This window comes from Vanessa cardui, chromosome 27 (assembly GCF_905220365.1).
Source record: "Vanessa cardui chromosome 27, ilVanCard2.1, whole genome shotgun sequence".
NCBI classification, from domain to species: Eukaryota; Metazoa; Arthropoda; class Insecta; order Lepidoptera; family Nymphalidae; genus Vanessa; species Vanessa cardui.
The window spans coordinates 6,659,896-6,683,462 of record NC_061149.1 but is presented as its reverse complement, the minus strand read 5'-3'; the positions used below and the strand labels follow the sequence as shown (position 1 = coordinate 6,683,462).

Genomic DNA, 23,567 nt, shown 5'->3' with positions numbered 1-23,567 from the left:
TTTATAATAAATAAAGAATTTCTATTGTATTTTTCTTTTCATTTAAGCTTGACCTATTAAACTAACAGGACATTGTACATGAAAGATGAAAGTTTAGAATTATTTACAATTAACAAATTCATTTTTACTATAAATTTAAGAATTGGTTGAAACAAATAATAATAAACGTTTATTAATATACAAACTAGGCATAATAACATCATGCTCAAGTCGCATATTGATAAAAAAATTAAGTACAATTCTTTTTATACAGACGACTGATAATACATATTATATTTTGTGACATACAGAAATAAAAACATGGCAGTATCATTATTTGGACGTGATTATTAATAATTATATAATTCATAAATATTTTAGTATATCTTAAAAAAGATAATAGTTGTCATTTCATTTAAATACATATTAATAAAACTTCATATTTTGACTTTGAATTTTTGAACTGTCAAAGTGACAGCGCAATTGGCGGGAAATTATTTTGAGCAACCTTCGTTTAGTAATGGATGGGCATCAGTATTATTAGAAGATATTTATTAATTAATTGTAACTTTTTTTTATTTCTCTATCATTTTAATACTTTTGCTTTTAAATACCGAACTAAACATCAAATATTTTTTGTTTTTTTAATGAGATGCTATGAATTAAATAATAAAATTGTATAAATAAACTCGATAATAATTTAAAATTGTCGTTAATGAGTATTTTAAACAGCAAAAGCCGTATTCATGGACGGAATATAATAAACGTTTTTGATCTGTTTTAAACACGAACCTTTTTTTAAAAAAATTATACGGTACTTATACTGCTTAACCAATAAACGTAGTTTTCACACTTTCGACGTCCCTTTCTAATGAAATATATATAGAAAGAGACAAAAACACTACGCTCCTTTCTTTTAATAAAAGCAAAGTCAAAAACCACTTACGGTCAATACGTCATTTCCAAAAATAAATACACATATAAAATAATCAAATATCCAAATCAGCTAATCTCCTGAAACAGACACCTAGAAATATGCAGAGCGTTATCAAAATCGAATCGCTGACGAGACCGAGCACGCTGTTAGTGCCGAACCAACCGTATTTGACCTTCTTTTTCGACAACCTCCTTTTGTCGACTGTCAATTTCTTCGGCCACGAATCGAAATTCGACGGAACGGTTTGACATTGGCTGTCAAACCATTTGCGCGCGAAACCGTTCGAACCCTTCGCTTGGATGCAAATGTCGGCGCCATTTTGTACTGCTGCTTTGAAATCTTTCTCGATAGGTATCGTTAAAGAACGCAGGGTGTAGGAAATGTCTTGACTGAAATATAGGGTGTTGTTTTTGTCTCTTATGTAGAGATAAAAATCAGCGACGTCATCTGCTGTCGGTACATACCAATGCGCGTATATTGACGTCTGTGAACTGAAAAAAAAAGATATGTATAGCATACTCCAATCAAGGTAGTGTAGACAAAACAAGGTAAAAACTTTAAGGTCGTAATAAAATTCCACAGACATTTATAACTTTGCCGTTTCATAAATTCAAATCGTATGTAAATTACACATTGGTAAAGAAGGCATATTATTTAATATAAGATTATACAGACGATAAATAAGCGTGGAATTAATACTTGTTGTTCCAGTCAAGATATGGATATCAAATTAAATTAAAATATACTTTATTCAAGTAGGCCTTTATAGAACTTATGAATCCTTATTTCACAAACTATATTCAGAATCGAAATGTAGATTCTACCGAGAATAACCAACAAGATACTCCGTTATTCTTCATCAACATTTAAAAATACAATCACGTTAGTTAAAAACAATTACATATATATGTAATAAATCCTTCCCGGAAGTCAAAAATTAATTCAACGATTTTTTATATATGGCAATAAAATAAAATATACTTACTACTGAACATCCCTGAACAATACATCTGGTTCGGACGTGAAGTCGTACTCAGTGTTACCATAATTCCTTATCTTATCATTCAATTCGACGTTGCTGGCACATAATAATCTTTCCTCGTCCAAATTGAAGAAATTCTCGTTTTCCAGAGTGGGCGGCTCGAAGCAAGTTATATTCTTGTATTTATTATCCACTGCCAACACTGATTGGGGTATTTTTTGTATGTAATGCTTTAATGGACGTGTGAAGCAATCGCATTTGAGTTTGTTATCTGTAATATTTTGTAACATATTAGTATCTCAAATTAATTCATTATTTAATTCATATAAGAGTCGAGATGACCCAGTGGTTAGAACGCGTGCATCTTAACCGATGATTGCGGGTTCAAACCCAGGTAAACACTGCTGATTCATGTGCTTAATTTGTCTTTATAATTCATTTCACGCTCCGCGGTGAAGAAAAACATCGTGAGGAAATCTTCATGTGACAAATTTCATAGAAATTCTGCCACATGTGTATTCCACCAACCCGCATTGGAACAGCGTGGTGGAATATGTTCCAAACCTTCTCCTCCAGAGGGAATTTAAAGGCTGTTGTTGTTGTTGTAGCATAGGGATATATTAGCAAACATATATCTAAAAAAAATCAAAATAAACTTTATTCAAGTGGGCTTTTACAGGCACTTTTGAATCGTCATTTAACAAATGCAAAGCTACCACCGGTTCGGAAAGTAGATTCCATCGGCAAATAACTCAATAGTTACTCTTTGTTTTTAGAAAATAATCTATTCTAATATTATAAATGTGAAAGTAACTCTCTCTTACTAGCAAACCGCTGAACCGATTTTGATGAAATTTACTTTAAAGCAAATGTAAACTCCAATGAAAGACATAGGCTACTTTATTTGCTGAACTGACAGCCAACAGCTTAACCTGAGTGACAAATAGTACTAAACAATAGCCCGCATATTATAGTCTTAAATATCACCTGCAAAGTATACTTGTAAGCCGTTATCTCTTATCATTTTAACGATTTCCGGATAGAAACTCGTCAGGTAGTTTTTCCGAACGTCCAAAACTTTCAGATACTTCGCCTTAACCAAACTTTCCACTGGCAACACTTCCAACGTGTTATTCTGGAGATACATCTCCGTTATATTGTCTGGAAGATTGAAAGTCGTATCCGCTGAAAAAAAAACAATTATTCTAAATTTAAAACTGTTATCTATGCATATAATGAAATTGGTGTGTCTGTTTGTAATATTAAAATAGCTCTTTTTTACTCAATGCATATGTATATATGTATACATGGTACATACATGTATCAAAATCACATTTTTTACAATATTTGTCTGTCTGTCTGTTTGTGGCTAATCTATAAAACGGATGTACCGATTTTGACGGTACTTTCACTGGCAGATAACTGATATAATAAGGAGTAACTTAGGCTACAATAAAATATTTTTTGTTAAATTCAAACGCGTATAAGGTCGCGGGCACAGTTAGTAAATAAATATTGGACAACATCACATACATTACTCTGATCAATGTAAATAGCTAAAGCACTTGTGTTATGGAAAGTCAGAAGTAACGACGGCACCACAAACACCCAGACCCGAGACAACGTAGAAAACTAATGAACTATGTCTACATCGAATCCGGGACCTCGGAGTGGCGTACCCATGAAAACCAGTGTACACACTACTCGATCACGAAGGTCATCGAACATTTATACATTGTAGTCGATATCCTTTCATCTCTCTTCCACACTATTCACATCTCTATTACACTAGTACAGTTACAAAAAAAAGGCAAACATATACAGTACGACACAACTTAGATGTCGCATCGGCAAAATTCGTAAAACCGATCACATCCGAGTTGAGTACGCTATCCCAAATTATCAATATTTATTTCTCATGTGAATATGATCTTTACACAAACGTAATAACTTGTAATATCATATGACCTAATATATTCGTCAATTTGACACGTCGATTTACATGCACTTGCTTTCTCTGACGCGTGAATCTATAGCGACGAATAGCGTTGAATGGCGCGATAGGGAGCTATTTCTATTGGTCGTGTAAATCGGCAGTAATCGGTTTTATTTTCATTCCATTGCCTTTTCCGATGCTACTTCTAATTTGTGTCTTACTATACCTTCAAATTTGAATTCTTAATCTAAACAATAATAACAAACATTTATAACTAAAATCCATATTATTTTATAATAGTAAAAATAACTGTCTCTCTGTCAGTCTCTTTCACGACCAAAACCGCTGAACCAATGATGAAATTTCTTATGTAGCAAACTTAAACTCCGAGAAAGGACATAGGCTACTTTTTTGCCTGACACATGACAACCAACATCATAAAACGCGAACAAAACCGCGGGTCTACTAGTCTTTATAGGGAACAACCGATTATATAACTATTTGACTGGTTTTTAAAATCCATTTTATATTATTTAGTAGAAGTTAAGGAACCCAGTAAAAGTTGTGTTTTTTATTTCTAGTACATATTTGCCGAAAAATATCATATTAAAAATTCCATATTTAAAAAACGCGCGAAAACGCTACTTGGACAATATGGCGCTGCAATGGGGTCGGTGACGTCACTTTATTTTAATCTGTGGTACATATAGTAGGAAATCAAGGTTTACAAGAAAGTGACTTCATCATAAGCCCTGCCAATCAGGAGCGTTTTGTGTCAAGTGACAAACGTTTGCAAAATTAAGTATTATTTTCAACTTTCGTTATTAAATAACCTTTTTTAAACTCACAATATACACTGATTACAATAATTCACAATTTATTTTTCGCATTGTCAAATAGCCTATTAAAAATAAAAACAACAAAATATACTTACACGTTCTCGATACGAGATCTTTGAGTTGATTGTTAGACAGATCAATAACTTCCAATGACGTCAAGTTACCTAGTACATCTACAAGATAAATTAAAAAAAAACACATTAATTTGATAGGATTAAATAAATCATTCTATCTCTTTTCAATGCCATATATGTGAAAGAGATAAAAAATAATATATACACCACTCAAATTCAAAGTAAAACAGAGCATATTGATGATAAATCAACCGGTTTTAATTAAGATTCTATATAGAAATCGATAAGAAACTTAACGTCTACTCTTTTCTACCAATTAAATAACATTATTATTTATCATAAATCAAAAACTAAATACAATCTGAATTCATCAGATTCAATCATTAAATACAAACAGAAATCATATTAATATAGTTATGAATAAAAAGATATACAATGTTTTCTTCTTTTTTTATGGTATAGGTTGGCGGACGAGCATATGGGCCACCTGATGGTAAGTGGTCACCATCACCCATAGACAATAACCCTTGCGCGCCACCAACCTTGGGAACTAAGATGCTATGTCCCTTGTGCCTGTAGTTACACTGGCTCACTCACCCTTCAAACCGGAACACAACAATACTGAGTACTGTTGTTTAGCGGTAGAATCTCTGAAGAGAGGTAGAGAGAGAGCTTTACTACCAAGTAATAAAATTAAAAACTTACTATTCCGAATGTCATTTATATAATTGTTGGACAGATTCAACTTTTTCAATTTCTTCCCGCCAAAAGTTATGTCAAAAGTGACAACCGGTATCTCGTTGTGACTCAGGTCGACTTCCATCAGCCTGTACGGTATCCAAGGATTCGCCGGGAACATCTTCCTTGTTAGGAAACCGAATTGATTGTGACTTAGGTTCACCTACAAATATAAAATACATGTATTATTACTGTTAAAAATTAATTCGAGTAGGGTTTTACAAGCAGTAACTACAGGCACAAGGGACATAACATCTTAGTTCCCAAGGTTGGTGGCACATTGACCTATATGCTCTTCCGCCAACCTATACCATAAAAAAGCACGTTTGTGACAAGGTATCGAAAAGCATTTGCGATGCAAGGAATGATTAATATTTCTTTTAGCGCCATTGTCTATGGGCGGTGATGACCAATCAGTTCTTTCATTTGCTCGTAATCCACCTAAAACATATGTATGTATTATATACATATGTATATATATATACTAGAGCCTATTTGTTGTAGCCTAAATCATTCGTTATTACATCAGCTATCTGCCAGTGAAAGTCCCGTCAAAATCGATCCTGCCGTTTCAAATATTAGCCGGAACCAACAGACAGATAGTCAAACAAAAATTCAAAAAAATGTTATTATGGTATAAGTACCGTGTATACATACATATGCATTAAGTCAAAAGAGGTCATTTTAATATTACATACAGACATTCCAATTTTATTATATATATATATATATATATATATATATATATAGATAAACATATATATGTATATTTACCATTTCTAGCGACAGACAGTCGTCCAGGAGTCCGTTCGTCTTGTTGTCAATCTTGTCTAGTTTGTTGTAAGAGAGATCCAATTTCCTGCAAACCATACCAATACCAGCTTGTAAGGATAGCAAAAAAAGTAAGTTTTCAAATTAAGAGATCTATAAAGACTTTCCTAACGATGTTTTCCTTAATTTAACACGTTAAAGAAAAGCTGTACTTAAAGGGGTTTGGCCTATTCGATCAAGACCAGCAAAGCTAAATTGGCCCATTTATAATGTCAATATTTAAAAATATAATATTAAATAATTAAAAAAAATATATTATACATCTGTTCTCCAATTATTGTTTATATATAATTTATAAGTTTTAATACATATTGCGCAATATAACTACCTATACATACAACTTTTGCCTTAATAATATTTAAAATTTATTTATTTTTATTTTGATCTAAAAATTTTAAATAATCCATCTACTTTTGGTTATGCAAGTTGTATAAAATAAAATCAACAACGTCATAATATAAATAAGTTCTAACTGTTATGCTATCGTTATCCAAAAAATCTTCATAGCAATATGAGCTCTAGCACCCTTACCTTAAGGCAACTAATCCTTTGAACACTTCATTCGGTATCTTCTCCAACTGGTTACCGCGCAACGACAGGTCTAACAACTGTTGCATTCCATTAAACGTCCGGGGACCCAGGTCAGTCAGCTGATTGTATGAGAGGTCGAGTTTGAATGTTGTAGGCAGGTTACCGAACGCTGATTTCGAGAGAGACGTAAGGTTGTTGTACTGTAAACAAAAAAAAAAAATATATGAGACACCATCACATACATTATTGAGCCAAGTTTAGTTCACTTAAAAGAAAAAACATTTAAAAATAGAATACTACTGCCCAAAAAAATATAACAGATCTTTTTCGAGAAATAAATATGAGACAACATCACATACATTACTCTGATCCCAATGTAAGTATATAGCACTTGTGTTATGGAAATCAGAAGTAACGATACCACAAACACCCAAGACAACATAGAAAACTAATGGTAATCTACATCGACTCGGCCGGGAATCGAACCCGGGACCTCAGAGTGGCGTACCCATGAAAATCGGTGTACACACCACTCGACCATGGAAGTCGTCAAAAAACATCAGTTTATTTTTTTAAGTATAATCTACTAGTTGTCACCCACAGTTTCATTCGCGTTTTAAGGTAGCTGTCATGTGTTAGGCAAAAAAGTAGCCCATGTCCTTTCTTGGGCATACCCCAACCTGCACTGAAACAGCGTGGTGGAATATGTTCCAAAACCTTCTCCTCAAAGGGAGAGGAGGCCTTTTGCCCAGCAGTGGCAATTTACAGGCTGTTGTTGTTGTTATTCTTTCTTGGAATTATGCAACTCTGTGCATCTTTCACGACCAAACCGCTGATCCGAATTTTATGTTGTTATATTTAGTTGTTATATACAGTATGTTGTATATAATTTTATATTTGTTGATATTCTTGCCAGACCAACATCTATAACCAAGACCAAGAGTCTATAACATTGTTCAAATTCATAAGTCACATTTGATTAGTTTATATATAGATTAGATATATACTAGAATTAATGTAATTAGGTTACGATGGGGCTGGCATGTACATCAGTATAAAAGTCCCTTAATAAAATAAAGAAAAAAAAAATAAGAATTTTATGAAATTGGGTATGAAGCAAACTTAAACTCCAAGAAAGGACATAGATAACTTTTTTTGACTGATACTTGACAATCAACACTATAACGCGAACGAACCCGCAAAAGACAGAAAAGACTTGTTATAATATAAAGAGAAAGGGCACACCTTCATTAATAGATCTGTATAGTACGACACAACTTGGATGTAGCATCGGCAAAATTCGTAAAACCGATCACATCCGAATAGAGTATGCTATCCCAAATTATCAATATTTATTTCTTACGTGAATATGATCTTTACACGAACGTAATAACTTGTGATATCATATGACCTGATATATTCGTCAATTTGACGAATCGAATTAAACTGACATGAGAATCTATAGCGACGAATAGCGTCGAATGACGCGATAAGGAGCTAATCCTATTGGTTGTATAAACCGGCAGTAATCGGTTTTATTAAATTTGCCGATACTACATCTAAGTTGTATCGTACTATACAAGTTTACTAGACATTAATAACATAAATTAACTGATATAAATGATGAAACGCCAAACTGACCTGTAGATACAGATACTGCAAGCTGGTCAGTGTATTCAAGGCCTCCCAGGGGGGTTTGGTCAGGCCGTTGCTCGACAAGTCCAGGGACTGCAGCGTCAGCAGGCCGGAGAAGGCGTCGCTCCTCAGGGCATCGCCCAGGGAATTGGCTGACAAGTTGAGCCGCAGTAACGCGTTCATTGTCGGCCACGTGTTGTACACAATTTCCGATAAGTTATTGTGAGCGAAGTTTAGTTCACTTAAAGGAAAAACATTTAAAAATAGAATCACTTACTGTCAAAAAATATGACAGATCTTTTTCGAGAAATAAATATTGGACAACATCACATACATTAGTCTGATTGTAATGTAAGCACTTGTGTTATGGAAAGTCAGAAGTAACGACGGCACCACAAACGCCCAGACCCAAGACAAAGTACTACTCAACCATGGAGGTCGTCAATACCATAATATTCGTACTAATCCCACTAGTATTATAAATGCAAAAATAAAAAAGTTTGTGCGAATGGATGAATGTAATTGTTTGTTACTCTTTCACAAAAAAAACTACTACTTACATAGATTTGGATGAAATTTTACAGAAATGTAGGTTGTACAGTCGGGGTAAGAAAAGGTTCGTCACCTTAAGATCTATTTTCGCGTGCTCAGTGTGAGCGATAATCTGCTTTACCGATCGAGAATATATGACACTAATCTCTAATTTAAATATGGAATGTCTAATTACGCTGTTAAAAAGATTTCATGTTGACATAAAAGTAAACGTAGTCCAAAGATGTTACACTATTTTGAGCCAAGTTGTCATACTGTGTAAGTTTAATTTTATATGCAGTTCTAGTGTAGTGTTTTAGTTTCAAAAGGTACTAACAGTTGACGACTTGATAAAGGAACGAATTTGAAAACTGACGAAGGTTTTCTTACTCTGACTGTACATGATTATGCAATTTAGTCATGATATAACGATATAACGATAGTCGCATGAAGAATAACACCATCAAATAACATTTCTGAACATGCATACTCACCCCAAACTAATGGGTATTTGGAAGATCCTGGTCAGGTAGTTATAGCTGATATCCAGAAGTCTGCAACTAGCCAGCTTCGCCAGACTCCCTCGGGAGACGTCCTGCAATTTGTTGTGGGACAAGTCCAGCTCCAGAATTGTCGGTATCGTACCGAAAGTCGCTGGTTTGATACGCTCTAAAGAATTGTAACTCAGATTGAGGAATCTAGAAAGCAAAAGAAAGATATCTTTAAAACGCGGCACAATAGGTTATTTCACTGATTTGAAGTCAATTTTATAGTATTCAGCGAAGGTTAAGGAACCCATCAAAAGTTTTTGTTTTTAATTCTTGTACATATTTGTTGAAAAATATCAAATCAAAAATTCAATATTTAAATAGCGCGCCAAAACGCTACTTTCGCAATATGGCGCTGCAATGGGGTCGGTGACGTCACTTGCCTGTATTTTAATCTGTGGGACATATAGGAGGCAAGCAAGGTTAACAAGCAAGTGACTTTATCATAAACCCGACCAATCAGGAGCGTTTTGTGTCACGTGACAAACACTTAAAAAAATGCATTCTTATTTATGGATTATTGAATAAATTAAAATAAATAATCGTGAGGAAACCTGCATGTGTCTAATCTCATAGAAATTCTGCCACATGGGTATTCCACTAAACCGCATTGGAACAGCGTCGTGGAATATTTTAAAACCCCTCTCCTTAATGGAAGAGGAGGTTTTATCCCAGCAATGGGAAATTTACAGGCTGTTACTTTACTTTACTTTTATAGTAGACAAACACCGAGAATTCAAAACTACCCAGCAGGAAAAAATTAAAAGAAAGTATCTATTCATGATTTTTTCCACTATTATCCTGTAAAATCGGAGAAATTAGGCAGTTTCTCTGACGAAATCGAACTGACCTTATGGAGAAGAGATTCTGGAATACTGCGTTGTATATGTCCGTGAGGTTGTTATGCGATACGTCGACAGTGTGAAGTTCGTAGAGCTTCGGAAACGTCGCCTTTGGGATCGTCTCTATCGCGTTGTACGACGCGTTGAGCACTCGTATACCTGTCATGTTGTGGATCGGTATCTGTAATAATAAAACAATTATTTTCATGTATAATGATTAATAACAACAACAACAGCCTGTAAATTCCCACCTTTGAGGAGAAGGTTTGGAACATATTCTACCACGATGTTCCAATGCGGTTTGGTGGAATACACGTGTGGCAGAATTTCTATGAAATTAGACACATGCAGGTTTCCTCATGTTTTCCTTCACCGCCGAGCACGAGATGAATTATAAAGACATATTAAGCACATGAATGGCCCAGTGGTTGGAACGCGTGCATCTTAACCGATGATTGTGAGTTCAAACCCAGACACCACTGAATATATGTATTTGTGTTTATAATTCATCTCGGCGGTGAAGGAAAACATGAGGAAACCTACATGTGTCTAATTTCATCGAAATTCTGCCAAATGTGCATTCCACCAACACGCATTGGAACAGCGTGGTGGAATATGTCCCACACCCTCTCTTTAATGGAAGAGGAGACCTTAGCCCAATAGTGGAAAATTTACAGGCTGTTACTTTACTTTTAATTTTATCCTTCTTTTAAAATTATTTATACTAACGAAACAGCAAAGTTTATTCCTCACCTGACCCATACTTGTAAACTCGTTGTGTGAAACCTGCAACTCATTGGCGTACGTATTCTCATCGAAGGCGTTCTTATCTATTTCCTTCAATTTATTAAAACTCAAATCCAACAGAGTCATGTTATTGCAGTTCTGGAACGCACCGGGTTCGATTCTCGACAGCGCATTGTGGGATATGTTCACCACGGCCAGGTATAGATCAGTGAACGCTTGCTTATCTATCAACGTTATCTTATTCTCCGCGAGATTTATTAGCTGAAAGATAGATAAAGATATATATGAAACATGGTAAAGGATCCTATTGTTGACAGCAGATGCAAATAAGCTGATGGTAAGTTTTATGGTATAGGTTGACGGACGATTATATGGGCCATCTGATGGTAAGTGGTCACCATCACCTAGACAATGACGCTGAAAAACCTTTGACGACCTCTGTGGTCGAGTGGTATGTACACCGGTTTTCATGGGTGCGCCACTCCGAGGTCCCCGGTTCGATTCCCGGCCGAGTCAATGTAGATTATCATTAGTTTTCTATGTTGTCTTGGGTCTGGGTGTTTGTGGTACCGTCGTTACTTCTGATTTCCACAACACAAGTGCTTTAGCTGCTTACATTGGGATCAGAGAAATGTATGTGATGTTGTCTCATATTTATTAATTTATTATTTATTAAAAACATTCCTTACGTCGTCAATGCGCCACCAACCTTGCGAACTAAGATGTTATGTCCCTTGTGCCTGTAGTTACACTGACTCACTCACCCTTCAAACAACACACAACAATACTGAGTAATATTGTTTGGCGGGACAATATCTGATGAGTGGGTGGTACCTACCCAGGCTTGCACAAATCCCTACCACCAGTGAAGTGAAGTCACCATAGATTAATGCCAGACTTGGGAACTAAGATGTTATGTCCCCTGTGTTCTCTCTCACCCTTCAAAGCGAAATATGAATCCTAAGTATTGTATTAGCTATTGAATATATGACGTATGGGTGATATATACAACTTAAATGTCGCATCGCCAAATTTCGTAAAACCGATCACATCCGAATTAAGTACGCCATCCCAAATTATCAATATTTCTTTCTCATGCAAATATGATCTTTACACAAACGTAATAACTTGTAATATCATGTGACCTAATATATTCGTCAATTTGACGCGTCGATTTACATGTGCTTTCTCGGGTTGAACTGACGCGAGAATCTATAGCGACGAATAGCGTCGAATGGGGCGATAGGGAGCTATTTCTATTGGTTGTGTAAATCAGCAGTGATCGGTTTTATTGAATTTGCCGATGGTACATCTAAGTTGTGTCGTATTATACGTGTTTATACGTCATATAAAATAATGTAACAAAGACGCTCATTATAGTTTTCACAGGAGCTGTCATCGAGTCAAAACAAAGAAAAGGAAATATAGTTCTACTAAACCAATATACATAAAACTTATACCAGATAATGGAGCGCGTTTCGGAAAAAAGGCTCTACAAATTTAGCAGTTTTAAATGTAGACTATTACAACTCATTATATCATCATCATCATAATATTATAAATGTGAAAGTAACTCTGACTGTTGCTATTACACGACCAAACCGCTGAACCGAAATTGATGAAATTCGGTGTGAAGCAAGCTTAAACTCCAAGGAAGAACATTAGCTCTTCTACTGAACACGTGACCACCAATACCCTAAAAAGCGTGCGAAAAGCGGGCCTAATTTTCAAATTTATATATATGGTTATTGGTAACTCGACGTATATCCGTTAGGAGGTGATAGGGGTGACTATTTGCAATAATTTTAACCCCTATATGCATAATACAAAAATGACCCATTTTTGAATTATCATGCTTTTTAACTTTTTCAAAATTTGTCAAAAATGCAACTTTATTTATTTAAAAAAAAAAGTATCATTTAAAATCTACTTTTTTCTTTTGTTTTATAAAGACGATTAAACACTGGGTATTTGTCAATATTTAAACAATAATTATCGGTCCAAATTTAAAAATGCCAGACGGAAAATGTATTTTTTTTTCAATTATGGGGGTTAATGCGTATGGGGGTTAAAATTATTGCAAATAGTCACCCCTATCACCACCTAACGGATATACGTCGAGTTACCAATAACCCTGTATATATATTTATATGGTTTCCAGCTCACCTCTGCATATTTGACCTGCTGGAACATCTGGTAATCGACCTTTGTGATGAAGTTCCTCGCCAGGTCCACAGTTCCTATACGAGTCACCGCCGAGAACGTTCCCCTGCCCACATCTGATATTTGATTGTCCTGGAGGTACAGACGTCTAAAAAACATTACAAATTTATGATTCAAATCATCTGTGTGTATACGATCATTAGTTTTGACTACATATTTTATTCTTTCTCTTTTATGGTATAAGTTGAGCATATGGGTCATCTGATGGTAAGTGGTCATGTGCCGTATATGCACATAGGTATTAAAGTAAACAGTTAGTAAAGTTACATATTCTATGACTAAAATATTTCACATCTGTGTATCTCATATTCTTTGGCATATATCATGTATAAAAGTCGGAGCATTGCATATGTAAAACGGAGTGTCTATCAAGTGTATCATAGTCCGTATAATTGTACCGTCTAGTTGATAAATCGTGAACCAGTTAGTGACTCTCATTATCCTCCACACAAACAAAGCAACAGTCACAATCACCCATAGACAACTGTAAGAAATATGAACCATTCCTAACACTGACGATACACAACCGATTTTGGGAGCAAAGATGTTATGTCCCTATTGTTTTGACATTATGAATGAATTAATGAATGAAATATACTTTATTGTACACCACAAACAAAAACAAAGATTAAAAACAGAAAAAAGTTAAACAAAATTAGTAACATCCAAAAACAAAAAATAAATGTTGATTAAGAGTGTTGTGCAGTCAGAGTAAGAAAACCTTCGTCAGTTTTCAAATTCATTCCTTTATCAAGTCTTAAACTCTTAGTACCTTTTGAAACTAAAGCACTAAACTGACAACTGCATACAAAATTAAACTTACACAGTATGATAACTTGGTTCAAAATAGTGTAACATCTACGCTACGTCTAGTTTTATATCAACATGAAATCTTTTTAATGGCGTAATTAGACATTCCATATTTAAATTAGACATGATATCTTCAACTGAATTGTCAAAATATGTCTGTCAGTGTCATATATTCTCGATCGGTAAGGTATCGCTCATACTGAGCACGCGAAAATAGATCTTAAGATCTTGGTCTTATGGTTACTTAATCCTTTCTTCAATCAACCCAATTTAAATAATTAACCCAATTAAACCCAAACATCATATTCCAAATTCAAAATGAATAAATACCTCAAAAACCTCATCCCCCGGAAACTGTTCGTGTCCAATTTCTTAATTTTATTGTTGTCCAAATGCACAACTTTAATGACTGTATTTCTCGCGAACATACCTCTGTAATAGAAACATATAATTAGTGGTATTGCTAACGTAGGGCTTGGTGGTGCAGTGCACCAAGGCCCCGGAGTTCAGGGGGGCCTACAAACCAAACCTCTGAAGCCAGGGGCCCTTTTTCACCTAACTGCGCCACTGATAATTATTTATAATAATAATAAAAAATAAATAACTATGTGACAACATCACATACATTACTCTAATCCAAATATAAGTAGCTAAAGCACTTGTGCTGTAGAAAATCAGAACCTTACCTTACCGACCTTTAGGTCGGTAGAATTTACTTTCGGAACCGGTGGTAGCTTCACTTAATTGTTAAATGACGATTCAAAAGTGCTTGTAAAAGCCCACATGAATAAAGTTTATTTTGATTTGATTTGATTCGATTCAAAAGTGCTTGAATAAAGTATTTGATTTTGACTACATATAGTTACCTCGGTATTTCCGGTAGTTGATTATGACTCGCATTACACCATCCGAGTTTAGTCAAATCACCAATATGACTTCCGTCCAGTTTAGTTATGTTGTTATAACTGTAATAATAATACACACATTAAATCAACTTACCACATAACTCTGAAACATTAACTTAAATTGCAGTAAAGTAACAGCCTGAATATTTTCCATTAAGGAGAGGGTTTGGAACATATTCCACCACGCTGTTCCAATGCGGGTTGGTGGAATGCACATGTGACAGAATTTCGACGAAATTAGACACAGGCAGGTTTCCTCACGATGTATTCCTTCGCCGAGCACGAGATGAATTATAAACACAAATTAAGCACATATATATAGTTGTGCTTGTCTGGTTTTTAACCCGGAATCATCGGTTAAGATGCACGCGTTCTAACCACTGGGCCATCTCAGCTCTTTACTTAAATTGTATTGCTGTTATATAATAATAAACAAAAAACAAAACATCTATTAAAATATAAATATATATGTATTTATAAAAAATTCAATGGACCTTGAAATATTTGAAATAAAATTTGTTTGTATATTAATTTATTCTTTAATACATACATATTATATATTTAAACGAATCTATATTCTGAACCGGTTTGATCACGACTTTTCAATTAACATCGTAATAGTTCATACATCGAATAAAGTGTAATTTTATTTAATTAAGTTCTTAATTACAATTTCAAGCTAAACTCACCCTTATTACATCCTTTGTAAGCATAACATTAATAACAATTATTAATTATAATTACATTCAAATTCAAAGTGCTTAATTGACAAAAAAAGTTAAGTTACCCGAGGGGTACTAGGGGTATTTTAAACAAGGATTATAGCTTCAAATTGAAGGTACAGGCATAGTTAATTATTTAGTTATAAATCATCTAAGGCAGCGGTCGGCAACACGAAGACCGCGGGCCGTATGCGGCCCGTGAATGTTTTGTAAAAAAGTTGACAAACATATTAAACTTACAGAAATAGCGCCTCAAATGCAACCTCAGACATCACACTAAAATTTGTATAAAGTCAGTTTCCTATTTAGATCGTTTGCAGTTATCATTTCTTTATTTTTCTAAGCCCAAACATATAAACATAATGAAAGTATTATGTGTACGAATTAAATTCTGTACCTGTTAACAATTTTCAATAGCATTTTTCTTTTTTTATGTAATATTATGACGCGCGGCCTCGTATGGTTTATTTTGCCACCATGTGGCCCTTGCCTACCAAAAGGTTGCGGACTGATGCTCTAAGGGAATTCGACTAGGGTCTGGCTAGTATTAAGGTTTTTAGAGGATCGATGAGTTACTTTATTTATTAATTGCGTGTATCCCCCAGCTGGTCACCGTGGAAGATCAAGACCAAATCCCTCTAAAGAAGAAATCTCAAAAAATATCGAAAACACGAAATAAATGATAAACATTATATATTAACCTACAACGCAAGAACTTTATCCACTCATGAACGACTAACAGAACTGAGCGAAACAATACAAGAAATAAGAATACGACATAATTGGTCTGTGTAAATTAAAGGAATAACGATGGATGAGTTGCTTTATTTATTAATTGTGTGTATCCACTTTTAATCAAAAGCCGTTAATATTTTTTAATAGTGGCCCGATTGAACTTGGTACTGACTTCTCTTGTCAGAGCCTAATGTAGGCCTGACAAGAGGCCCGAAGTCTCACACATAATATATGTGCGCGTAAATTACGAGATTGACAACAACCATGACAAAATGACGTCATAGACACAACTAGTACCATCGACAAAACAATAACAATCATATAAATTTTTTTTAATTGCATAGAATGTATACAACGAGTTTTATTTCATGGTAACGCTTTTGATTTTATAATATTAACAAAGAAAAATAGTTAAGATTGATTGAAAAATTAACTTAAACGACTCAAAAGAAAATACTTTACTGACTTTCATGACCTACTATCGACTTCGATAGTTAAAAGATAGATATTATAATCAGAAGCATTTAAGTGCAGAATAAAGATAGATACATACTAATATTATAAATGCAAAAGTAACTCTATTGCTCTTCCAAAGACTAACAGTTGAACTAAGTTTAATGTTGTCTTAAAATTTCGCGATTATTACACATTGAAATAAAACTAGTTTTAACGTCTACCAGTGACCACGAACGCTGTAAAGTGATCGAAACGTCGGGATGTTAAAAATAATTAATATACGCGATTCAAATCCGTTAAAACCAGTTTTATTTCAATGAACTAAGTTTGACACAATTTTGTTCGACTCCATCTTGAAATCTAAAACGCGAGCAAAGCCACAGACTACAACTAGTATACACTCAATACAAGAACTAACCTCAAATCCAACACTTCCGTATTCCGTAGTCCTTTAAATTGATTCCTCTTCAGATTGACCAATCTGTTACCGTGTAGATCCAATACTTTCAATTTTCTTAAATGCTGAAATAAATACAAAAAAATTACATTAATTATGAGGCAGTTTCACTAATGTTGCTAGCGTAACAACAACAGCCTGTAAATTCCCACTGCTGGGCTAAAGGCCTCCTCTCCCTTTGAGGAGAAGGTTTGGAACATATTCCACCACGCTGATCCAATGCGGGTTGGTGGAATACACATGTGGCAGTGTATTCTATGAAATTTGCCACATGCAGGTTTCCTCACGATGTTTTCCTTCACCGCTGAGCACGAGATGAATTATAAAGACAAATTAAGCACATGAATCAGCGGTGCTTGCCTGGGTTTGAACCCGCAATCATCGGTTAAGATGCACGCGTTCTAACCGCTGGGCCATCTCGACTATTGCTAGCGTAAAAAAAAAGGAAATCAAGATTTTAACCAGCAACACAACAATACGGTTTGACAGTTTATTATTAGCAGCGTTGCCAATGTGTGGGGAATTCCCCAAAATGCGGGGAATCGCAATTCGATCGGCGATTGGTGTGGTGATTGTCACTTTGCGGGGAAAACGAGGGGTATCTTATATTATACCAAAACGATCTGTGATTGATTCTTTAGCCGATGTTATTATTTATTAGACAACAGTGCATCAGATAGGTTAGTACAGTACGACACAACTTAGATGTCGCATCGGCAAAATTCGTAAAACCGATCACATACGAATTGAGTACGCTCTCCCAAATTATCAATATTTATTTCTCATGCGAATATGATCTTTACACAAACGTAATAACTTGTGATATCATATGACGTAATATATTCGTCAATTTGGCGCGTCAATTTACACGCACTTACTTTCTCGGGTAGAACTGACGCGATAATCTATAGCGACGAATAGCGTCGAATGGCGCGATAGGGAGCTATTCCTATTGATTGTGTAAATCGGCAGTAATCGGTTTTATTTTCATTTCATTGTATTTTCCGATGCTACATCTAATTAATGTCGTATTATAATATGGTCAGCGCTGGATTTAAACTCCAGGCACTTCGGGTTGGTGCCCAAGATAACAATGGCTAAAGGACAACAACGTTAGGACAAAAATATTCGTGTTATCGAAATTATTCTTTCATATTCCAGAACATAAACAAAAAATCATTACACAGTATAAAACAAATTCGCTTGCCATCTGTCCCTATGTATGCTTAGATCTTTAAAATTACACATAAATTGATGTTTTTTTTTTAATAGATAGAGTGATTCCAGAGGAAGGTTTTGTATATAATACATGGACAATATAGTAATGAAATATTGATAATTTTAGAAGTTTCTTATAAACAAAATCTGTGGTATATTTAGTATCAGTATGGGCACCAACCCCAATAAATTATAAAAATGAATCTTTATGTAACTGAAAATTGCCTTGCACAGTTTGTGTATAGCACTTAAGTAATTAGCAGATTTTGGGTAACCCCATAAATTTGGCTTGGAAGTGAACTTACTTGAAAGGCTTCCACGGGAATATCAGACAGTAAGCCGTTGATGAGGTGCAGCTTTTCCAACCGTCCGACAGCCAAGCTACCAGCGAAAATGTCCTTACCGAGTGACGTCATACTGTGACCATCTATTGACAGGATTGTTAGGTTACCTAGAATCTGGAAAATAATTTAAAGTAGTAGTAAAGTAACAGCCCGTTAATTTTCCACTGCTGGATTAACATATTTCACCATGCTGTTCCAATGCGGTTTGGTGGAACACATATGACAGAATTTCTAGGAAATTAGACACATGCAGATTTCCTCACGATGTTTTCCTTCACCGCCGAGCACGAGATGAATTATAAACACAAATTAAGCACATATATATAACGATGCTTGCCTGGGTTTGAACCCGAAATCATCGGTTAAGATGCACGCGTTCTAACCACTGGGCCATCTCAGCTCTCAGGAGCAGAAAATAATGTACTAATATTATAAATATGTCAGCTTTATCTGGTGGTTAGTTCTGGAAATTACACATTTTATGTATTAATGACAAATTCTTGCTATCTATATGATAATTTTCTTGCGTGATTGACTGACTGACTGATGACTCACTAAGAGTATTATACAAGACAGATCTCGGAGGATTTGGTAACAATTATCAAAGCACCAATACAAAAATGATTCCGTCTTTTGACTCAAACTCAGTAGTTACTCTATTCATTTAAAATACATTAGACATTTACAATTATATGTATATATAACATTATATAGTAATGCGATTATAATGGTATAAATGTGAAAGTCAGTATTATCATTTGTTAGATATTGCTTTAACATTGTCAGTAGTAAAGAAAAGGACAACTAACACCCGTCCCCCTCTCTCGCAGTGTTGTAAATAAATGATAATAATTTGGAGTACCTTAAAAGCGTCCTTGGGAAACTGACTGATCTTTGTATTGACCATATATATTTCCTGCAAAGTCCTGTTCACACCGGCAAACGCATAACCATCTATAGACTTTATTGGTGTGTCAATAATGTGCAAAGTTCTTACTGTTGATCGATGGAGGAGTGGGCCGAAGAGATGTGCTGAAATCAGTTAGGAACTCGTTGATTATCGGAAATCAGCACTCACAAAACACCAATCCTATTTTTCCAATTGATTTCTAACTTATACTATAGGTCTTATAATACTGTATTATAATATATATCATGACTTGTCAGAACCACATGTCTTAATCATTTAAAGCTCATCATCAAAAAGTAAACATGTCTCAGGAAAATCATTGATATATAGCATAAATAACAGGGGACCAAAAGTGTTCCCTTGAGGAACACAATATTCAATAATCACATTTAAAAATATGGTGTTATGTGTGAATGTTTGCCTATGCCATTTCATTGTTCTATTTTCAAAATTATCAATAACCAAAAAGGTTAATATTATTATTAGGTATTCAATAAAAGAGGTAAAGAACTATATTTCTAAGACACAAATAAATATTACCATAATCATTTAAAAAAAAAATTAAAAACAAATAAAACTTACATATTTTGCATTCTTTTAATTCCAATCTTTCAACTGGCAACCCTAAACTAGCTATATTCCCCAGTCCAACACTCATGACTGCCAACCCTGTATTCTCACATTTAATGTGCAACCCTGCATCTGTACCCTTTTGACATACACAGGGAAACAGGAGCTGATTGTCGGACTCTTTTGGACAAGGGTATGCTGGGCCAGGTGGAATATATTCTGAATTTAAATTTGGGAGAATGGTTGCCAACATAAAAAATATGAGTATCGCCATTGTGATCTGAAAATAAATATTAATTTTGAGACTAATAGTCAAAACTCCTTGTATAGTATTTTTCTTTAATTAATAGTTGTTATCAAGTTACAAATATATAAAGATAGAGAATGATACAAGAAAAAATTTAACAATTTTGAGGGGGACGATTAACATAACTATTGAACAAAGTATTTATTTGTTTATTTATTTATGAGTCCCCAACAAAGGATACACACTAATTATTCATTCAAAATAAAACGGTATAAAGGTTACATAAGTTATGTGCTCCTTCAATTATAGGAGACCACAGCATGCACAGAAAAAAAAAATTTTAAACATAATGAAAATAAAAGTGAAAAAGTAAGTATGATTAGTTTTCTTTTTTTATTTAATAATTTATTTTAAAGGTGATATACTTTTTTATCATTAGTTCATTCTTACAGCATGTTATGTTAACTTTAAAAGAAAAAACTTAAAAAAAAATAGAAATAAAGTTTGTATATTCATAAAAAAACCCAATACACATATTTACGCATTTATTACATCATTTATTTAAAAACTTTCATGTTTAGAGTGACCTTAATAATATAAATAACATTCATTAATATCGAATTAAAATAGGATCTACGCGACATAATTCATCCAAGGCTATTATAAGACCAAGGAAGTACTACTATAAAAAAATTAACACAAGAAATTCTTACAATCATTACAAGGCCAATTAAACAACGAAATTATTTTGTTTTAATTGAAACGACTGTTATATACGATAATCTAATCAATTAATACTATCTAGAAACATTTCCAATAAGCATTTTCATAGTTATTATTTTTTTAATCGTTTCAAGCAAACTTTGTTAACAAAATATATGGGCTAACTTTGTAAAAACTTTCACCTAAAAATAAACATATATTAAAACGTTACCTGCTTTTAATTTATATTATAACAGCAATCACAATTATTTGTCTACTGCATTTAATATTTTAAATTAGTAAAACATAATAATTGCGAAAATAATACGCAATTTTTTTTCAGAGAAGCAAAAACACAGCCCACTCCATAGTAGGAAGCACGGAACTGTCAAATAACAAATTGTGGATTGACATTTGACAATAACAAGTTTTCTTATTAGAAAAGATAAAGATATTACATCACACAGCCTCTTTAAATATCTATATATATTATATATTTATAAATCTCTTTAATAATGCAGATATATAAAATGCGCGACTAATAAGTAAGAAACGTGCGTAGTTTCTCAATAATTAATGTCCATCATTTTTGATACATTATACACATACAGGTCAATAATTTCTCTTTAAGTATTTTATTGATAAAATGTAGACATAACATTTATTAAATATTTATGTAGATAAGAGTAATGTACTATTTGGTGTAGTAATGAAATGGATAAAATGAAACGTATTTTTGGGTAATATGTGTTGCCAGCTTTGCTCGTAAATAAAATTTTAGGGACAAAAATTGTTCCAAATTAAAAAATTACACAATTCGTTTTTTTAATTTAGTAATACAATAAAAGCGTATAAATGAGACATCAATATTTTCAGTTGTGTGTTGTTTACAGACTTGTGAGTCAATTTCAGGTTTTGTTTGTGATTTTCAATTTGGACCTACAGAAAGACCTCATTAAGAATCGCCTCAAAATAACTGACTGTTTGTACTGAGAATATGGAGAATACCGCCATTGTAGCCTTGGTGGGCCTGATAATTATATTATGTAGACAGGCAAGCAATTGGACAGTTACTTCCAGTCATAACCGTTAAAACTTTAGGAAAATATATTATTAATATTCGCCACTGACTTTGGGACCTATAACGTATGTTATAGGACCTTTAACTTTTATGTATTATGCATAACTTTGCTCAATCGTAGAAAGAATGGATTGGAATCGTAGAAAGATTAACAGACCTTAAATTACGTATTTCATCTGATTTGCTAATATTACTGCTTTCAAAGTTCCGGTAATTTCGTTCACGCTCGAATCGCCATCTTTTTAAATATTAATAATGAGTATCATAAATTATTCGAGCCCTTGGCGAAATATATCGCATCATTTCGATGTTGAAATCCTGTCCTCGTGTGTTGTTGAGTAAAAAGTGGCTAACTTTATTTTCTATGATAAAGGCATAGTAATTCTTTTTATTTTTGTATTTCTATGTATCTATTAAAGGTAGTTATTTGTATTCCTATTTTATTTATTATTTGTGCAATATATTGGAAAGCTACCATGTACATTTAATTTATTCCTTTAAGTATGTTTCTTAAAACTTATTAAAGACAAATGTAAAAAGGTTTTAATGAATAACGATAAATACTTTTTTAATATAACTTGAGATAGATAAGAACAAACAAATGTTACTATTAATAATGTCATTGTTGACTTATTTATAACAAAAATGATTTTGAATTTTGATTAAATATTAAATTAAATGACAATTTAAACAGACTTTATACTACTACTTATATAAAGATTTTCACATAAAATACACAATGCCTCCAAGAAAGAAGAAGCCGCCAGCAATTCGATGCGACGAAATTCAGGGAGAACGTTTCCATGCACCAGCAGAGGATGTATTCTCCCACAATTGGTGGGAAGTCTTCTGCTTCCCTTACATATTGTGCGGGAGAATATGGGATTGTTTTGTTTCGCTGTGTTCTGGTACAAACCAATGTCTTGTTTATTGGATGATGATACAATGGATCGTTTGTAAAATAACTAAAATAACTACACCCAACGCCATCATATTTCCGTATTATTTTTATATGTTCTGTCAAGTTATACTGCTTA

General features: G+C 33.8%; 1 protein-coding gene across 1 annotated transcript; it reads right to left on the bottom strand.

Moving 5' to 3' along the window:
* Positions 1-685: 685 nt before the first annotated feature.
* LOC124541167 (chaoptin) lies at positions 686-21,842 on the bottom strand. Its single transcript, XM_047119028.1, has 19 exons — positions 21,682-21,842; positions 20,513-20,780; positions 19,883-20,052; positions 18,982-19,134; positions 17,420-17,523; positions 15,050-15,148; positions 14,514-14,615; positions 13,317-13,461; positions 11,157-11,411; positions 10,412-10,584; positions 9,508-9,711; positions 8,489-8,723; positions 6,848-7,047; positions 6,260-6,344; positions 5,453-5,648; positions 4,769-4,846; positions 2,886-3,083; positions 1,902-2,169; positions 686-1,407 (listed from the first exon to the last, which is right to left on the bottom strand). The coding sequence occupies exons 2-19, from the start codon at positions 20,772-20,774 to the stop codon at positions 969-971; spliced, it is 3,366 nt and encodes a 1,121-aa protein (XP_046974984.1). The 5' UTR covers positions 20,775-20,780; positions 21,682-21,842; the 3' UTR covers positions 686-968.
* Between the last annotated feature and the right edge of the window lie 1,725 nt (positions 21,843-23,567).